General features: G+C 40.9%; 1 protein-coding gene across 49 annotated transcripts; it reads right to left on the bottom strand.

The window, feature by feature from the left end:
- Positions 1-3: 3 nt before the first annotated feature.
- LOC127928014 (uncharacterized) lies at positions 4-3,361 on the bottom strand. Of its 49 annotated transcripts, XM_052514909.1 has the most exons (6): positions 3,086-3,306; positions 1,760-2,890; positions 1,604-1,720; positions 1,526-1,564; positions 1,409-1,447; positions 4-160 (listed from the first exon to the last, which is right to left on the bottom strand). In XM_052514909.1, the coding sequence occupies exons 2-5, from the start codon at positions 2,755-2,757 to the stop codon at positions 1,444-1,446; spliced, it is 1,158 nt and encodes a 385-aa protein (XP_052370869.1). In that variant the 5' UTR covers positions 2,758-2,890; positions 3,086-3,306; the 3' UTR covers positions 4-160; positions 1,409-1,443. The 49 variants fall into 48 exon arrangements, 45 of the variants coding, with proteins under 45 accessions (XP_052370869.1, XP_052370878.1, XP_052370881.1 ...); XR_008129979.1 differs by having other exon boundaries at positions 4-628; positions 1,526-1,720; XR_008129980.1 differs by having other exon boundaries at positions 4-472; positions 1,526-1,720.
- Between the last annotated feature and the right edge of the window lie 15,435 nt (positions 3,362-18,796).

Below are 18,796 nucleotides of genomic sequence, written 5' to 3'. Positions count from 1 at the left end.
ATTAAATCAACATTTACGTCACTGTTCAATGCTATCAGCATGCAGCAAAACAACCCAGAGTAGAGATACATAGACGCATAACCTCACATAACATTCAGATAACTTTAGATCCACACATCACCTCACATAACATTCAGACAACTTTAGATCCACACATAACCTCACATAACATTCAGATAACTTTAGAGCCACACATAACCTCACATAACATTCAGGCAACTTTAGATCCACACATAATCTCACATAACATTCAGATAACTTTAGAGCCACACATAACCTCACATAACATTCAGATAACTTTAGAGCCACACATAACCTCACATAACATTCAGATAACTTTAGAACCACACATAACCTCAAATAACATTCAGATAACTTTAGATCCACACATAACCTCACATAACATTCAGATAACTTTAGATCCACGCATAACCTCACATAACATTCAGACAACTTTAGATCCACACATAACCTCACATAACATTCAGATAACTTTAGATCCACACGTAACCTCACATAACATTCAGATAACTTTAGAGCCACACATAATCTCACATAACATTCAGATAACTTTAGATCCACACATAACCTCACATAACATTCAGACAACTTTAGATCCACACATAACCTCACATAACATTCAGATAACTTTAGATCCACACATAACCTCACATAACATTCAGGCAACATTAGATCCACACATAACCTCACATAACATTCAGATAACTTTAGATCCACACGTAACCTCACATAACATTCAGATAACTTTAGAGCCACACATAATCTCACATAACATTCAGATAACTTTAGAGCCACACATAATCTCACATAACATTCAGATAACTTTAGAGCCACACATAATCTCACATAACATTCAGATAACTTTAGATCCACACATAATCTCACATAACATTCAGGCAACATTAGATCCACACATAATCTCACATAACATTCAGATAACTTTAGATCCACACATAATCTCACATAACATTCAGGCAACATTAGATCCACACATAACCTCACATAACATTCAGATAACTTTAGATCCACACATAATCTCACATAACATTCAGGCAACATTAGATCCACACATAACCTCACATAACATTCAGATAACTTTAGATCCACACGTAACCTCTCATAACATTCAGACAACTTTAGATCCACACGTAACCTCACATAACATTCAGACAACTTTAGATCCACACGTAACCTCACATAACATTCAGATAACTTTAGATCCACACATAACCTCACATAACATTCAGGCAACATTAGATCCACACATAACCTCACATAACATTCAGACAACTTTAGAGCCACACGTAACCTCTCATAACATTCAGACAACTTTAGATCCACGCATAACCTCACATAACATTCAGACAACATTAGATCCACACATAACCTCACATAACATTCAGACAACTTTAGATCCACACATCACCTCACATAACATTCAGACAACTTTAGATCCACACATAACCTCACATAACATTCAGACAACTTTAGATCCACACGTAACCTCTCATAACATTCAGACAACTTTAGATCCACACATAACCTCACATAACATTCAGACAACTTTAGATCCACACATCACCTCACATAACATTCAGACAACTTTAGATCCACACATAACCTCACATAACATTCAGACAACTTTAGATCCACACATAACCTCACATAACATTCAGACAACTTTAGATCCACACATAACCTCTCATAACATTCAGATAACTTTAGAGCCACACATAACCTCACATAACATTCAGATAACTTTAGAGCCACACATAACCTCACATAACATTCAGATAACTTTAGAACCACACATAACCTCAAATAACATTCAGATAACTTTAGAGCCACACATAACCTCACATAACATTCAGGCAACTTTAGATCCACACATAATCTCACATAACATTCAGATAACTTTAGAGCCACACATAACCTCACATAACATTCAGATAACTTTAGAGCCACACATAACCTCACATAACATTCAGATAACTTTAGAACCACACATAACCTCAAATAACATTCAGATAACTTTAGATCCACACATAACCTCACATAACATTCAGATAACTTTAGATCCACGCATAACCTCACATAACATTCAGACAACTTTAGATCCACACATAACCTCACATAACATTCAGATAACTTTAGATCCACACGTAACCTCACATAACATTCAGATAACTTTAGAGCCACACATAATCTCACATAACATTCAGATAACTTTAGATCCACACATAACCTCACATAACATTCAGACAACTTTAGATCCACACATAACCTCACATAACATTCAGATAACTTTAGATCCACACATAACCTCACATAACATTCAGGCAACATTAGATCCACACATAACCTCACATAACATTCAGATAACTTTAGATCCACACGTAACCTCACATAACATTCAGATAACTTTAGAGCCACACATAATCTCACATAACATTCAGATAACTTTAGAGCCACACATAATCTCACATAACATTCAGATAACTTTAGAGCCACACATAATCTCACATAACATTCAGATAACTTTAGATCCACACATAATCTCACATAACATTCAGGCAACATTAGATCCACACATAATCTCACATAACATTCAGATAACTTTAGATCCACACATAATCTCACATAACATTCAGGCAACATTAGATCCACACATAACCTCACATAACATTCAGATAACTTTAGATCCACACATAATCTCACATAACATTCAGGCAACATTAGATCCACACATAACCTCACATAACATTCAGATAACTTTAGATCCACACGTAACCTCTCATAACATTCAGACAACTTTAGATCCACACATAACCTCACATAACATTCAGACAACTTTAGATCCACACGTAACCTCACATAACATTCAGATAACTTTAGATCCACACATAACCTCACATAACATTCAGGCAACATTAGATCCACACATAACCTCACATAACATTCAGACAACTTTAGATCCACACATAACCTCTCATAACATTCAGACAACTTTAGATCCACACGTAAACTCTCATAACATTCAGACAACTTTAGATCCACACATAACCTCACATAACATTCAGACAACTTTAGATCCACACATCACCTCACATAACATTCAGACAACTTTAGATCCACACATAACCTCTCATAACATTCAGACAACTTTAGATCCACACGTAACCTCTCATAACATTCAGACAACTTTAGATCCACACATAACCTCACATAACATTCAGACAACTTTAGATCCACACATAACCTCACATAACATTCAGACAACTTTAGATCCACGCATAACCTCACATAACATTCAGACAACTTTAGATCCACACATCACCTCACATAACATTCAGACTTTTAAAACGGTAGAATAAAATGTTTTGAATTATCCACTTACTTCGCATGGATATGGTACATATCATATCAGTGTTAATAGTTAAGTCATACCTTCATCCTGAAGAGTGGGTAGTGGTGGACTGTGCTGTGTGTCTGTCTGGCTTATAGCCCCTAACCAAGGCTGCACTACCTGGTCTAAACTAGACGTGGTGGGAACCACACACCTGTCTGTCTGGCTTATAGCCCCTAACCAAGGCTGCACTACCTGGTCTAAACTAGACGTGATGGGAACCACACACCTGTCTGTCTGGCTTATAGCCCCTAACCAAGGCTGCACTACCTGGTCTAAACTAGACGTGATGGGAACCACACACCAGTCTGGTTGTCTTTATGTGTCTGTGTGTGTGCATGTGTGCATGTGTGTGTGTGTGTGTAGCTGGGGAGGGGAAGAAGGGGAGGGAGAGAGAGGGAGAAGGGGAGGGGATGAGAGGGAGAGGGATAGGGGTAGGGGGAGAATGGGAGAGGGGGGGAGAAGCAGGGGGAGAGGGAAAGGGGGAGGGCAGGTATAGAAAAGGGGGGTTATGGGAGTACCTCTTTCTATCTCTCCATGCCAACCTTGGTATATCACATAGTCCAGCCGTGCTAACACCTCCATTCCCCCAGCCCTCCCCAGAGACTGCCCCGGCATGCAGAGAACTGCCCCAGTGTTGATGCCTCATTCTGGGGAGAGTGTAAATCTAGCTCCAGGCTTCTCTCTGGGCCTGCTGATGGATGGAAGAAGGCCTCTCGCTCGCTCCCCAGCAGGATTCGTTGATGGGCCGTGTGTGAATGTGTGTGTGTGTGTGTGTCATCATAATGTAATGACCCCAAGGTCAGAAGGGACAGAAGATCCATATCCTGTTTCCTCCCTTCATTTCCTCTCCTCCCCTCTTTAATGCAGGTTCATGGACCTGGAATGAGGGATGGAACCCAGCGTTGATTACACACACACACACACACACACACACACACACACACACGCACGCACGCACACGCATGCACGCACACGCGCACACACACACACACACACACACACACACACACACACACACACACACACACACACACACACACACACACACACACACACACACACACACACACACACACACACACACACCCTTCACTGTGCAATGCTGGTAAACCCCACCTGGGGGCAGTACTCTCTATCTGTATCTCTGACAGTCTCTCTGTTTGTCTCTCTGACTGTCTGGCTGTCTGACTATCTATATGTATGTATGTTTGCCTACCTACCTACCTACCTACCTACCTACCTACCTACCTACCTACCTACCTACCTACCTACCTACCTACCTACCTACCTACCTACCTGTCTGTCTGTCTGTCTGTCTGTCTGTCTGTCTGTCTGTCTGTCTGTCTGTCTGTCTGTCTGTCTGTCTGTCTGTCTGTCTGTCTGTCTTCTCTGTCTGTCTGTCTGTCTGTCTGTCTGTCTGTCTGTCTGTCTGTCTGTCTGTCTGTCTGTCTGTCTGTCTGTCTGTCTGTCTGTCTGTCTGTCTGTCTGTCCTTCTCTGTCTGTCCTTCTCTGTCTGTCCTTCTCTGTCTGTCTCTGTCTCTCTGTCTCTATGTCTGTTTGCATGCCTGTCTGTCTGTTTTCCCTCCCCTCCATATCTCCCTCCCCTCCCCTACCTCACCTCTCCTCTCTCCCCCCTCTCCTCTCTCCCCCCTCTCCTCTCCCCCCTCTCCTCTCTCCCCCCTCTCTTCTGTCTCAGAATGAGATAAGAATCACTAGAAAGCAGATATTAGGATTTCCATTTAGAATATATATGTGTGTGTATATATATCACAGACTATATCTCTCCCTCCGTCTCCTGATATAGCCCCCCTCCCATAGCTTTCTAAAGTTTGGGTCACTTAGAAATGTCCTTATTTTTTATGTCCACTAAAATAACAGAAAATTGACCAGAAATACAGTGTAGACATTGTTAATGTTGTAAATAACTATTGTAGCTGGAAATGGATGATTTTTAATGGAACATCTACATAGGCGTACAGAGGCCCATTATCAACAACCATCACTCCTGTGTTCCAATGGCACGGTGTGTTAGCTAATTCTAGTTTATCATTTTAAAAGGCTATTTAATCATTAGAAAAACATTTTGCAATTATGTTAGCACAGCTGAAAACTGTTGTTCTGATTAAAGAGGCAATAGAACTGGCCTTCTTTAGACTAGTTGAGTATCTGGAGCACCAGCATTTGTGGGTTCAATTACAGGCTCAAAATGGCCAGAAACAAATAACTTTCTTCTGAAACTCATCAGTCTATTCTTGTTCTGAGAAATGAAGGTTAATCCATGCGAGAAATTGCCAAGAAACTGAAGATCTCGTGCAACGCTCTATAATACTCCCTTCACATAACATCGCAAACTGTCCCTAACCAAAATAGAAAGAGGAGTGGGAGGCCCCGGTGCACAACTGATTAAGAGGACAAGTACAGTGTCTAGTTTGAGAAGCAGCCGTCTCACAAATCCTCAACTAGGAGCTTCATTAAATAGTATCCAAAAAAAACACCAGTGTCAACAGTGAAGAGGCCACTCAGAGGGATGAGTTCCTCTGGGCTCTTTTTTCTGCTCTTTTGCACACCAGTATCTCAACCTGCACATGTTCATCTGATCAGTTATCATCTACTAAATTGTAATGATTCTCTCCTATGGCCTATTTACTGCTTACCTCCTCATGCCTTTTGCACACAATGTATATAGACTTTATTTTTTCCTACTATGTTATTGACTTGTTGTTGTCTGTGTGTGTGTGTGCTTTATGTTTGGCCAGGTCGCAGTTGCAAATGAGAACTTGTTCTCAACTAGCCTACCTGGTTAAATAATGGTGAAATACATTTTTTTTATCACCAACATCCTGTTATCACCAACATCCTGTCATCACCAACATCCTGTCATCACCAACATCCTGTCATCACCAACTTCCTGTCATCACCAACATCCTGTTATCACCAACTTCCTGTCATCACCAACATCCTGTCATCACCAACTTCCTGTCATCACCAACATCCTGTTATCACCAACTTCCTGTCATCACCAACATCCTGTCATCACCAACATCCTGTTATCACCAACATCCTGTTATCACCAACATCCTGTCATCACCAACATCCTGTCATCACCAACATCCTGTTATCACCAACATCCTGTCATCACCAACATCCTGTCATCACCAACATCCTGTTATCACCAACATCCTGTCATCACCAACATCCTGTCATCACCAACATCCTGTTATCACCAACATCCTGTCATCACCAACTTCCTGTCATCACCAACATCCTGTCATCACCAACATCCTGTCATCACCAACATCCTGTTTTCATGGAGGGTATTTCCTGTAGTAACTGGTGTGTGTTGTGTGTGTGTGTGTGTGTGTGTGTGTGTGTGTGTGTGTGTGTGTGTGTGTGTGTGTTGTGTCATCTGCTTCCATCTCCTGTATGTTGGCAGGACAGCTTTTACATTTAAACAATCATCTGCTTCCATCTCCACCTGTATCCTAAATCTTGAGCAACAAGCTGGTCACACACACACACACACACACACACACACACACACACACACACACACACACCAGTTCAATCTGTGTTTAAGATGAGGGTTACACACAGAGACATACTAACAAACACACACACACACAATGCTCTGACGAGAGTACCAGTTCAATCTGTGTTGTAGATGAGTCATCTCTCTCTCTCTCTCTCTCTCTCTCTCTCTCTCTCTCTCTCTCTCTCTCTCTCTCTCTCTCTCTCTCTCTCTCTCTCTCTCTCGCTCTCTCTCTCTCCTTGTATTGCTGGCTGCTCTCTCTCTTCATCATCAATAAAACATGATAATTAGACTGTGTTTGTCTCCCCCCTCATCTCATTCTCCCTCGACCTTCGCCTCCCTCGACCGCATAAAACAGTACATTTGAGAAGCACTCTCAGTTCCCCTACTGTATTACCTCACACTGCACCTCCCCATTCACTGAACCTTCTTCACTCTCAGTCCCCCTACTGTATTTGTCAGGATTTGGCCAGGGTTGTTCCGGTTTTTGGTCACTAGATGCCCCCATTGTGCCTTTTGACCTTTTGCTTTCCCTTGATCCCCATTATTATTTGCACCTGTGCCTCGTTTCCCCTGATTGTATTTAAACCCTTTGTTTTCCTCTGTTCTTTGCTCTGTGTTTGTATGTTAGCACCCAGCCCTAGTACTCTGTGAACTCTTGTTGATCCCGGTGGACTCTCTTGTGGAGTTCTGTTTTTTGTTCTTGTTTGTTTGTTTTTAGAGTATATTTTGAGGCTTTTTGTGATTTACCTTCCACCTTGTGGATTTACCTTTTTGTCTTGGAGGATTACCTTTGTTCTTGTAGGATTCCTTTTTTGCGGTTGTGGAGTTACATGTTTTCCTGAAGAACTTCACTTTTTACTTCATTAAATACACCGTCTCAAGTACTGCTGTGTCTGCCTCATCTTCTGGGTTCTGCCGACTATTCGTGGCTCAGTTGGTTAAGTGACTGTTTCTCACTCCGGAGACCCGGGTTCGTAACCGGGTCCTGACAGTATTACCTCACACTGCACCTCCCCTCTACTGTATTACCTCACACTGCACCTCCCCCTACTGTATTACCTCACACTACACCTCCCCCTACTGTATTACCTCACCTCACCTCCCCTCTACTGCCTCACCTGCCCCTCTACTGTATTACCTCACACTGCACCTCCCCTCTACTGTATTACCTCACACTGCACCTCCCCTCTACTGTATTACCTCACACTGCACCTCCCCCTACTGTATTACCTCACACTGCACCTCCCCCCTACTGTATTACCTCACACTGCACCTCCCCTCTACTGTATTACCTCACACTGCACCTCCCTCTACTGTATTACCTGCACCTCCCCTCTGCACCTCCACTGCACCTCCCCTCTACTGTATTACCTCACACTGCACCTCCCCTCTGTATTACCTCACACTGCATCCCCTACTGTATTACCTCACACTGCACCTCCCCTACTGTATTACCTCACACTGCACCTCCCCCTACTGTATTACCTCACACTGCACCTCCCCTACTGTATTACCTCACACTGCACCTCCCCCTTACTGTATTACCTCACACTGCACCTCCCCTCTACTGTATTACCTCACACTGCACCTCCCCCCTACTGTATTACCTCACACTGCACCTCCCCCTACTGTATTACCTCACACTGCACCTCCCCTCTACTGTATTACCTCACACTGCACCTCCCCTACTGTATTACCTCACACTGCACCTCCCCTCTACTGTATTACCTCACACTGCACCTCCCCTCTACTGTATTACCTCACACTGCACCTCCCCCTACTGTATTACCTCACACTGCACCTCCCCTACTGTATTACCTCTGCACCTCCCCTACTGTATTACCTCACACTGCACCTCCCCTACTGTATTACCTCACCTCCCTCTGCTGCCTCACCTCCCCTCCCCCTACTGTATTACCTCACACTGCACCTCCCCCCTACTGTATTACCTCACACTGCACCTCCCCTCTACTGTATTACCTCACACTGCACCTCCCCTCTACTGTATTACCTCACACTGCACCTCCCCTACTGTATTACCTCACACTGCACCTCCCCTACTCACACTGCACCTCCCCTACTGTATTACCTCACACTGCACCTCCCCTCTACTGTATTACCTCACACTGCACCTCCCCTCTACTCTATTACCTGTCACCTCCCCTCTACTGTATTACCTTGACCTCCCTCTACTGTATTACCTCACACTGCACCTCCCCTACTGTATTACCTCACACTGCACCTCCCCTCTACTGTATTACCTCACACTGCACCTCCCCATTCACTGAACCTTCTTCACTCTCAGTCCCCCTACTGTATTACCTCACACTGCACCTCCCCTCTACTGTATTACCTCACACTGCACCTCCCCTACTGTATTACCTCACACTGCACCTCCCCCTACTGTATTACCTCACACTGCACCTCCCCTACTGTATTACCTCACACTGCACCTCCCCTACTGTATTACCTCACACTGCACCTCCCCCCTACTGTATTACCTCACACTGCACCTCCCCTACTGTATTACCTCACACTGCACCTCCCCTACTGTATTACCTCACCTCCCCCTACTGCACCTCCCCCCATGCACTGAACCTTCTTCCATCCAGGACAATGGCAACACTACAGACCAAACACGATATACACAATGCAAACATTTTACTTTATAATTCTCAGCTATCCTGTTTGGGATAAGGGGCAGCATTTTCACATTTGAATGAATAGCGTGCCCAGAGTAAACTGCCTCATACTCAGTCCCAGAAGCTAATACATGCATATTATTATTAGCATTGGTAGAAAACACTCTGACGTTTCTAAAACTGTTTGAATGATGTCTGTGAGTATAACATAACTCAAATAGCAGGCAAAAACCGGAGGAAAATCCAACCAGGAAGTGGGAAATCTGAGGTTTGTAGATTTTCAAAGCTTGGCCTACCGAATAAACAGTGTCTGTGGTTTCAAGTTGCACTTCCTAAAGCTTCCACTAGATGTCAACCGTCTTTAGATGGGGCAGCAGGGTAGCCTAGTGGTTAGAGTGTTGGACAAGTAAGGTTGGACCGAAAGGTTGCAAGTTCAAACCCCCGAGCTGACAAGGTACAAATCTGTTGTTCTGCCCCTGAACTGGCAGTTAACCCACTGTTCCTAGGACACCGATGAAAGTAAGAATTTGTTCTCAACTTCTTGGATATAGGGGGGCGCTATTTTAATTTTTGGATGAAAAACATTCCCGTTTTAAACAAGATATTTTGTCACGAAATGATGCTCGACTATGCATATAATTGACAGCTTTGGAAAGAAAACACTCTGACGTTTCCAAAACTGCAAAGATATTGTCTGTGAGTGCCACAGAACTGATGTTACAGAAAATACCCAGATAAAAATCTGCAAGTGCCGCATTTTTTAAAACCGCCTCATGCCAATGACTCCTTATATGGCTGTGAAGGAGCTAGGAGTTTAGCTTACATTTTCCACGTTTTCCCCAAGGTGTCTGCAGCATTGTGACGTATTTGTAGGCATATCATTGGAAGATTGACCATAAGAGACTACATCTACCAGGTGTTCGCTTGGTGTCCTCCGTCGCAATTATTGCGTAATTGTGTAATCTCCAGCTGCAGTATTTTTCCATTTGCTTCTGATGAGAAGCCAACTGCCACCACTGATAGATTATCGAATAGATATGTGAAAAACACCTTGAGTATTGACTCTAAACAACGTTTGCCATGTTTCTGTTGATATTATGGAGCTAATTTGGAAAAAGTTTGGCGTTGTAAGTGACTGCATTTTCCGGTCTTTTTCTTATCCAAAAGTGATGAACAAAACGGAGCTATTTTGTCTACAAAAATAATATTTTTGGAAAAAATGAACATTTGCTATCTAACTAAGAGTCTCGTCATTGAAAACATCCGAAGTTCTTCAAAGGTAAATTATTTTATTTGAATGCTTTTCTGGTTTTTGTGAAAATGTTGCCTGCTGAATGCTAACGCTAAATGCTATGCTAGCTGTCAATAGCTATCAATACTGTTACACAAATGCTTGTTTTGCTATGGTTGAGAAGCATATTTTTGAAAATCTGAGATGACAGTGTTGTTAACAAAAGGCTAAGCTTGAGAGCTAGCATATTGATTTAATTTCATTTGCGATTTTCATGAATAGTTAACGTTGTGTTATGCTAATGAGCTTGCAGATAGATTTACACAATCCTGGATACAGGTTTTTTCGTAGCTAAACGTGACGCAGAAAACGGAGCGATTTGTCCTAAACAAATAATCTTTCAGGAAAAACTGAACATTTGCTATCTAACTGAGAGTCTCCTCATTAAAAACATCTGAAGTTCTTCAAAGGTAAATGATTTAAATTTGAATGCTTTTCTGGTTTTTGTGAAAATGTTGCCTGCTGAATGCTAATGCTAAATGCTGCGCTAAATGCTACGCTAGCTATCAATACTGTTACACAAATGCTTGTTTTGCTATGGTTGAGAAGCATATTTTGAAAATCTGAGATGACAGTGTTGTTAACAAAAGGCTAAGCTTGAGAGCTAGCATATTGATTTCATTTCATTTGCGATTTTCATGAATAGTTAACGTTGCGTTATGGTATTGGGCTTGAGGCTGTAGTCACGATCCCGGATCCGGGATGGCTCGACGCAAGAAGTTAATGAATCAGATAAAACATTGTAGTCAGGGATCATATGAGATGTGAATAGCCAACATTTCATTCCAAAGTCAGAGTGTATTTTCTCTCTTTTCAGCTCAAACAATGGCCGCCATTGATTTCGAGAAATTTTGTGTTATTTTTTAAGTGGTTGCGTCATATTTCTGTGCATACCTTCCATTGAAGCTTGCATGGATGCTTCAAAATATGTACAAACAGAGTGCAGATTTGCGTGCTTGGAGCACAGTGTCTCTCCCCTCCTTCACCTTCTTTAACCTCTACCTCCAAATCTCCCAATCTATCCTCTCCCCTCCTCCCCCTCTCTAACCTCTACCTCCAAATCTCCCAATCTCTCCTCTCCCCTCCTCCTCCCTCTCTAACCTCTACCTCCAAATCTCTCCTCTCCCATTCTCCCCCTCTCTACCCCTACCCTTTTCACTGTCTTTCTCTCCCCATTCCCTGTCTGTCTGTCTGTCTGTCTGTCTGTCTGTCTGTCTGTCTGTCTGTCTGTCTGTCTGTCTGTCTGTCTGTCTGTCTGTCTGTCTGTCTGTCTTTCTCTCCCCATTCCCCGTCTGTCTTCCTCTCCCCATTCCCCGTCTCTCTCTCTCTCTCTCTCTCTCTCTCTCTCTCTCTCTCTCTCTCTCTCTCTCTCTCTCTCTCTCTCTCTCTCTGTCTCTGTGCAGTGAGTGTGGGTCCGTTTGACCACTCTAAAATATTGATGAGTGAATAAATACTCTGTTTCCGCTCTCTTTCTCTCCACTCCCTCCCTGCCTTTCTCTCCTCTCTCTCTTGCTCCTTCTCTCCCTTTCTCTCCTCTCTCTCTCACTCCTTCTCTCCCTTCTCTCCTCTCTCTCTCTTGCTCCTTCTCTCCCTTCTCTCCTCTCTCTCTCACTCCCTCCCTCCTTTCTCTCCTCTCTCTCTCACTCCTTCTCTCCCTTCTCTCCTCTCTCTCTTGCTCCTTCTCTCCCTTCTCTCCTCTCTCTCTCGCTCCTTCTCTCCCTTCTCTCCTCTCTCTCTTGCTCCTTCTCTCCCTTCTCTCCTCTCTCTCTTCTCTCCTCTCTCTCTCCTTCTCTCCCTTCTCTCCTCTCTCTCTCGCTCCTTCTCTCCCTTCTCTCCTCTCTCTCTCACTCCTTCTCTCCCTTCTCTCCTCTCTCTCTTGCTCCTTCTCTCCCTTCTCTCCTCTCTCTCTCGCTCCTTCTCTCCCTTCCCTCACCAGTCGGGTTGGTTCAACCTCACTAAACTGAATGATGTTCTCGCTCACACCTCTCTGTCCAATCCCTCTCTCCCATTCCTCTTTCTCACAGGGGGTCTGATTTAACTGCTGTGAAATGTTAATCAAATTGATATCTGATAGAGAGAGAGACAGAGAGAGAGAGAGAGAGAGAATGAGGGATGGAGAGAAAGAGGAATTAGAGAAAGAGGGATGGAGAGAAAGAGGGATAGATGATAGACATATATATATATATAGAGAGAGAGAGAGAGAAAGAGAGAGAGAGAAAGAGAGAGAGGGATGAGAGAAAGAGGGATAGATGATAGACATATAGATTAATAAAAAATGAAGGACTAAAAATTATGCCTCCAGAATCTCCCTGAGCTTCTCTTTCTCTGGTGTGTGTGTGTGTGTGTGTGTGTGTGTGTGTGTGTGTGTGTGTGTGTGTGTGTGTGTGTGTGTGTGTGTGTGTGTGTGTGTGTGTGTGTGTGTGTGTGTGTGTGTGTGTGTGTGTGTGTGTGTGTGTGTGTGTGTGTGTGTGTGTGTGTGTGTGTGTGTGTGTGTGTGTGTGTGTGTGGGTGTGTGTGATTCCGGAGTGCCGTCTGGAAAAGCACAGCCTCTCTTCCGCTGCAGAGGGAACACCAAGCCAGGAGACTGGTTCTACGCCTGGAGAGAGAGAGAGAGAGACAGGGAGAGAGAGATGGAGAGAGAGAGAGACAGGGAGAGAGAGAGGGAGAGAGAGAGGGAGAAAGAGAGAGAGAGAGACAGAGAGAGAGAAAGAGAGAGAGACAGAGAGACAGAGAGGGAGGGGGGGGTTGCCTAGCACCAGGGGAAGGATGGAGAACCTGTGCCAGGAGAGAGAAAAGGACGGAGAGAAGAAGAGAAAGGAGGGGGAACCTGAGCACCAGGGAAGGATGGAGACTCTGTCAGGCTGGGGCCATGCCAGGACATGATACACTGGAGAGGAAGAGAGGGGGTGGAGGAGGAGGAGGAGGAGGAGGGGGTGGAGGAGAGGAAGAGAGGGTGGAGGAGGAGAAGGAGGAGGAGGAGGAGGAGGAGGGGTGGAGGAGAGGAAGAGAGGGTGGAGGAGGAGAAGGAGGAGGAGAGGGTGGAGGAGAGGAAGAGAGGGTGGAGGAGGAGAAGGAGGAGGAGGAGGAGGAGAGGGAGGAGGAGAGGAAGAGGGGGTGGAGGAGGAGAGGGGGTGGGAGGAGAGGAAGAGAGGGGGAGGAGGAGGAGGAGGAGGAGGAGGAGGAGGAGGAGGAGGAGGAGGAGGAGGAGGAGGAGGAGGAGGAGGAGGAGGAGGAGGAGGGAGGTGGAGGAGAGGAAGAGAGGGGGTGGAGGAGGAGGAGGAGGAGGAGGAGGAGGGAGGAGAGGGTGGAGGAGGAGGAGGAGGAGGAGGAGGAGGAGGAGGAGGAGGAGAGGGTGGAGGAGAGGAAGAGAGGGTGGAGGGGGAGAAGAGAGGGTGGAGGAGAGGAAGAGAGGGGTGGAGAGGAGGGAGAGAGGAGAGGAGAGGAGAAAGAGAAGTAGAAATGGAGGAAGACAGTGAAAGTAAGAGAGGAGAAAAAATGAGGAGATTGTCACCAACGTCGTAACAACGTCAATATAATATCACCATATTCCAACACCACAACAACATCAATATAATATAACCACATTCCAACGTCATAACAACATCAATATAATATAACCACATTCTGTCACAACAACATCAATATAATATAACCACATTCCAACGTCACAACAACATCAATATAATATAACCATATTCTGTCACAACAACATCAATATAATATAACCATATTCCAACATCACAACAACATCAATATAATATAACCATATTCTGTCACAACAACATCAATATAATATAACCATATTCTGTCACAACAACATCAATATAATATAACCATATTCTGTCACAACAACATCAATATAATATAACCATATTCTGTCACAACAACATCAATATAATATAACCATATTCCAATGTCACAACAACATCAATATAATATAACCACATTCTGTCACAACAACATCAATATAATATAACCACATTCTGTCACAACAACATCAATATAATATAACCATATTCTGTCACAACAACATCAATATAATATAACCATATTCCAATGTCACAACAACATCAATATAATATAACCACATTCTGTCACAACAACATCAATATAATATAACCATATTCTGTCACAACAACATCAATATAATATAACCATATTCCAACATCACAACAACATCAATATAATATAACCATATTCTGTCACAACAACATCAATATAATATAACCATATTCCAATGTCACAACAACATCAATATAATATAACCATATTCTGTCACAACAACATCAATATAATATAACCACATTCTGTCACAACAACATCAATATAATATAACCATATTCTGTCACAACAACATCAATATAATATAACCATATTCTGTCACAACAACATCAATATAATATAACCACATTCTGTCACAACAACATCAATATAATATAACCACATTCTGTCACAACAACATCAATATAATATAACCACATTCCAACATCACAACAACATCAATATAATATAACCACATTCTGTCACAACAACATCAATATAATATAACCACATTCCAACATCACAACAACATCAATATAATATAACCACATTCTGTCACAACAACATCAATATAATATAACCATATTCCAACGTCACAACAACATCAATATAATATAACCACATTCTGTCACAACAACATCAATATAATATAACCATATTCTGTCACAACAACATCAATATAATATAACCATATTCCAACATCACAACAACATCAATATAATATAACCATATTCTGTCACAACAACATCAATATAATATAACCACATTCTGTCACAACAACATCAATATAATATAACCACATTCTGTCACAACAACATCAATATAATATAACCATATTCTGTCACAACAACATCAATATAATATAACCATATTCCAACGTCACAACAACATCAATATAATATAACCATATTCCAACATCACAACAACATCAATATAATATAACCACATTCTGTCACAACAACATCAATATAATATAACCACATTCTGTCACAACAACATCAATATAATATAACCACATTCCAACGTCACAACAACATCAATATAATATAACCACATTCTGTCACAACAACATCAATATAATATAACCATATTCCAACATCACAACAACATCAATATAATATAACCATATTCCAACATCACAACAACATCAATATAATATAACCATATTCTGTCACAACAACATCAATATAATATAACCATATTCCAACGTCACAACAACATCAATATAATATAACCACATTCTGTCACAACAACATCAATATAATATAACCATATTCCAACATCACAACAACATCAATATAATATAACCATATCACAACAACATCAATATAATATAACCATATTCTGTCACAACAACATCAATATAATATAACCACATTCTGTCACAACAACATCAATATAATATAACCATATTCTGTCACAACAACATCAATATAATATAACCATATTCTGTCACAACAACATCAATATAATATAACCATATTCCAACATCACAACAACATCAATATAATATAACCACATTCTGTCACAACAACATCAATATAATATAACCATATTCTGTCACAACAACATCAATATAATATGACCATATTCTGTCACAACAACATCAATATAATATAACCATATTCTGTCACAACAACATCAATATAATATAACCATATTCTGTCACAACAACATCAATATAATATAACCATATTCTGTATAATATAACCACAACATCACAACAACATCAATATAATATAACCACATTCTGTCACAACAACATCAATATAATATAACCACATTCCAACATCACAACAACATCAATATCAATATAATATAACCACATTCTGTCACAACAACATCAATATAATATAACCATATTCCAACATCACAACAACATCAATATAATATAACCATATTCTGTCACAACAACATCAATATAATATAACCATATTCTGTCACAACAACATCAATATAATATAACCATATTCTGTCACAACAACATCAATATAATATAACCATATTCCAACATCACAACAACATCAATATAATATAACCACATTCTGTCACAACAACATCAATATAATATAACCACATTCTGTCACAACAACATCAATATAATATAACCATATTCCAACGTCACAACAACATCAATATAATATAACCACATTCTGTCACAACAACATCAATATAATATAACCACATTCCACCACATTATAATATAACCACATTCTGTCACAACAACATCAATATAATATAACCATATTCCAACATCACAACAACATCAATATAATATAACCATATTCCAACATCACAACAACATCAATATAATATAACCACATTCTGTCACAACAACATCAATATAATATAACCATATTCCAACATCACAACAACATCAATATAATATAACCACATTCTGTCACAACAACATCAATATAATATAACCATATTCTGTCACAACAACATCAATATAATATAACCACATTCTGTCACAACAACATCAATATAATATAACCATATTCTGTCACAACAACATCAATATAATATAACCACATTCTGTCACAACAACATCAATATAATATAACCATATTCTGTCACAACAACATCAATATAATATAACCATATTCTGTCACAACAACATCAATATAATATAACCATATTCTGTCACAACAACATCAATATAATATAACCATATTCTGTCACAACAACATCAATATAATATAACCATATTCCAACATCACAACAACATCAATATAATATAACCATATTCTGTCACAACAACATCAATATAATATAACCACATTCCAACGTCACAACAACATCAATATAATATAACCATATTCTGTCACAACAACATCAATATAATATAACCATATTCTGTCACAACAACATCAATATAATATAACCATATTCTGTCACAACAACATCAATATAATATAACCATCATCAAAATCTCCTCCTCCCATCTTCTGTCACTCAACATCAATATAATATAACCATATTCTCACAACAACATCTATAATCCATCCGTCACAACCAATATAATATAACCATTCCTCACAACCTCCTATTCTCCTCAATCATCTATATAACCATATTCCAACATCACAACTCAATATAATATAACCATATTCTCACAACAACATCAATATAATATAACCATCTGTCACATCTCCCTTCTGTCACTCCCTCCTCCATATTCCTCTCCTCCCTCAATCCCTCCATTCTCCCTCATCCATCTAATCCCTTCTCCCTCCATCTATAATCCATATTCTTCACAACAACATCTGTTCATTATGTCATGTGTATTATCCATGGATTCAGGACAGTAGGGGTCAACACTTCTCCTTATAATAAGACACATTCTGTCACAACAACATCAGGCTAATATAACCACATTCTGTCACACAACACACATAATATAACTCCTTCAACACACACAACATCAATATAATATAACCACATTCTGTCACAACAACATCAATATAATATAACCACACACACACACACACAACACAATATAATACACACACTGCACAAACAACACAATATAATATTCCCATTCTTTCCCTTTTCTTTCAGACTGTTTTTTCATCTTAATTTTCTTTGTTGATTTGGTTATAATCTCCCTCCTCCTCACTCCTCAATATAATCCACATCTCTCCTCACAACAACATCCTATAATATAACCACATCCTGTCACAACAACATCTAATATCCTCTCCTCCTCTAATATAACCACATTCCAACTCCAACAACATCATCTGCCTCATCCACAACAACATATAATATAACTTCATCTGCCTCCTCCCCTAACCTCTCCTCCTCTATAACCATCCTCCTCACAACAACATCTGCTCCTATAACCATCAGTCCTC

Source organism: Oncorhynchus keta, unplaced genomic scaffold (assembly GCF_023373465.1).
Source record: "Oncorhynchus keta strain PuntledgeMale-10-30-2019 unplaced genomic scaffold, Oket_V2 Un_scaffold_2010_pilon_pilon, whole genome shotgun sequence".
In the NCBI taxonomy this organism is placed as follows: Eukaryota; Metazoa; Chordata; class Actinopteri; order Salmoniformes; family Salmonidae; genus Oncorhynchus; species Oncorhynchus keta.
This window is presented reverse-complemented; position numbering and strand designations above follow the sequence as displayed.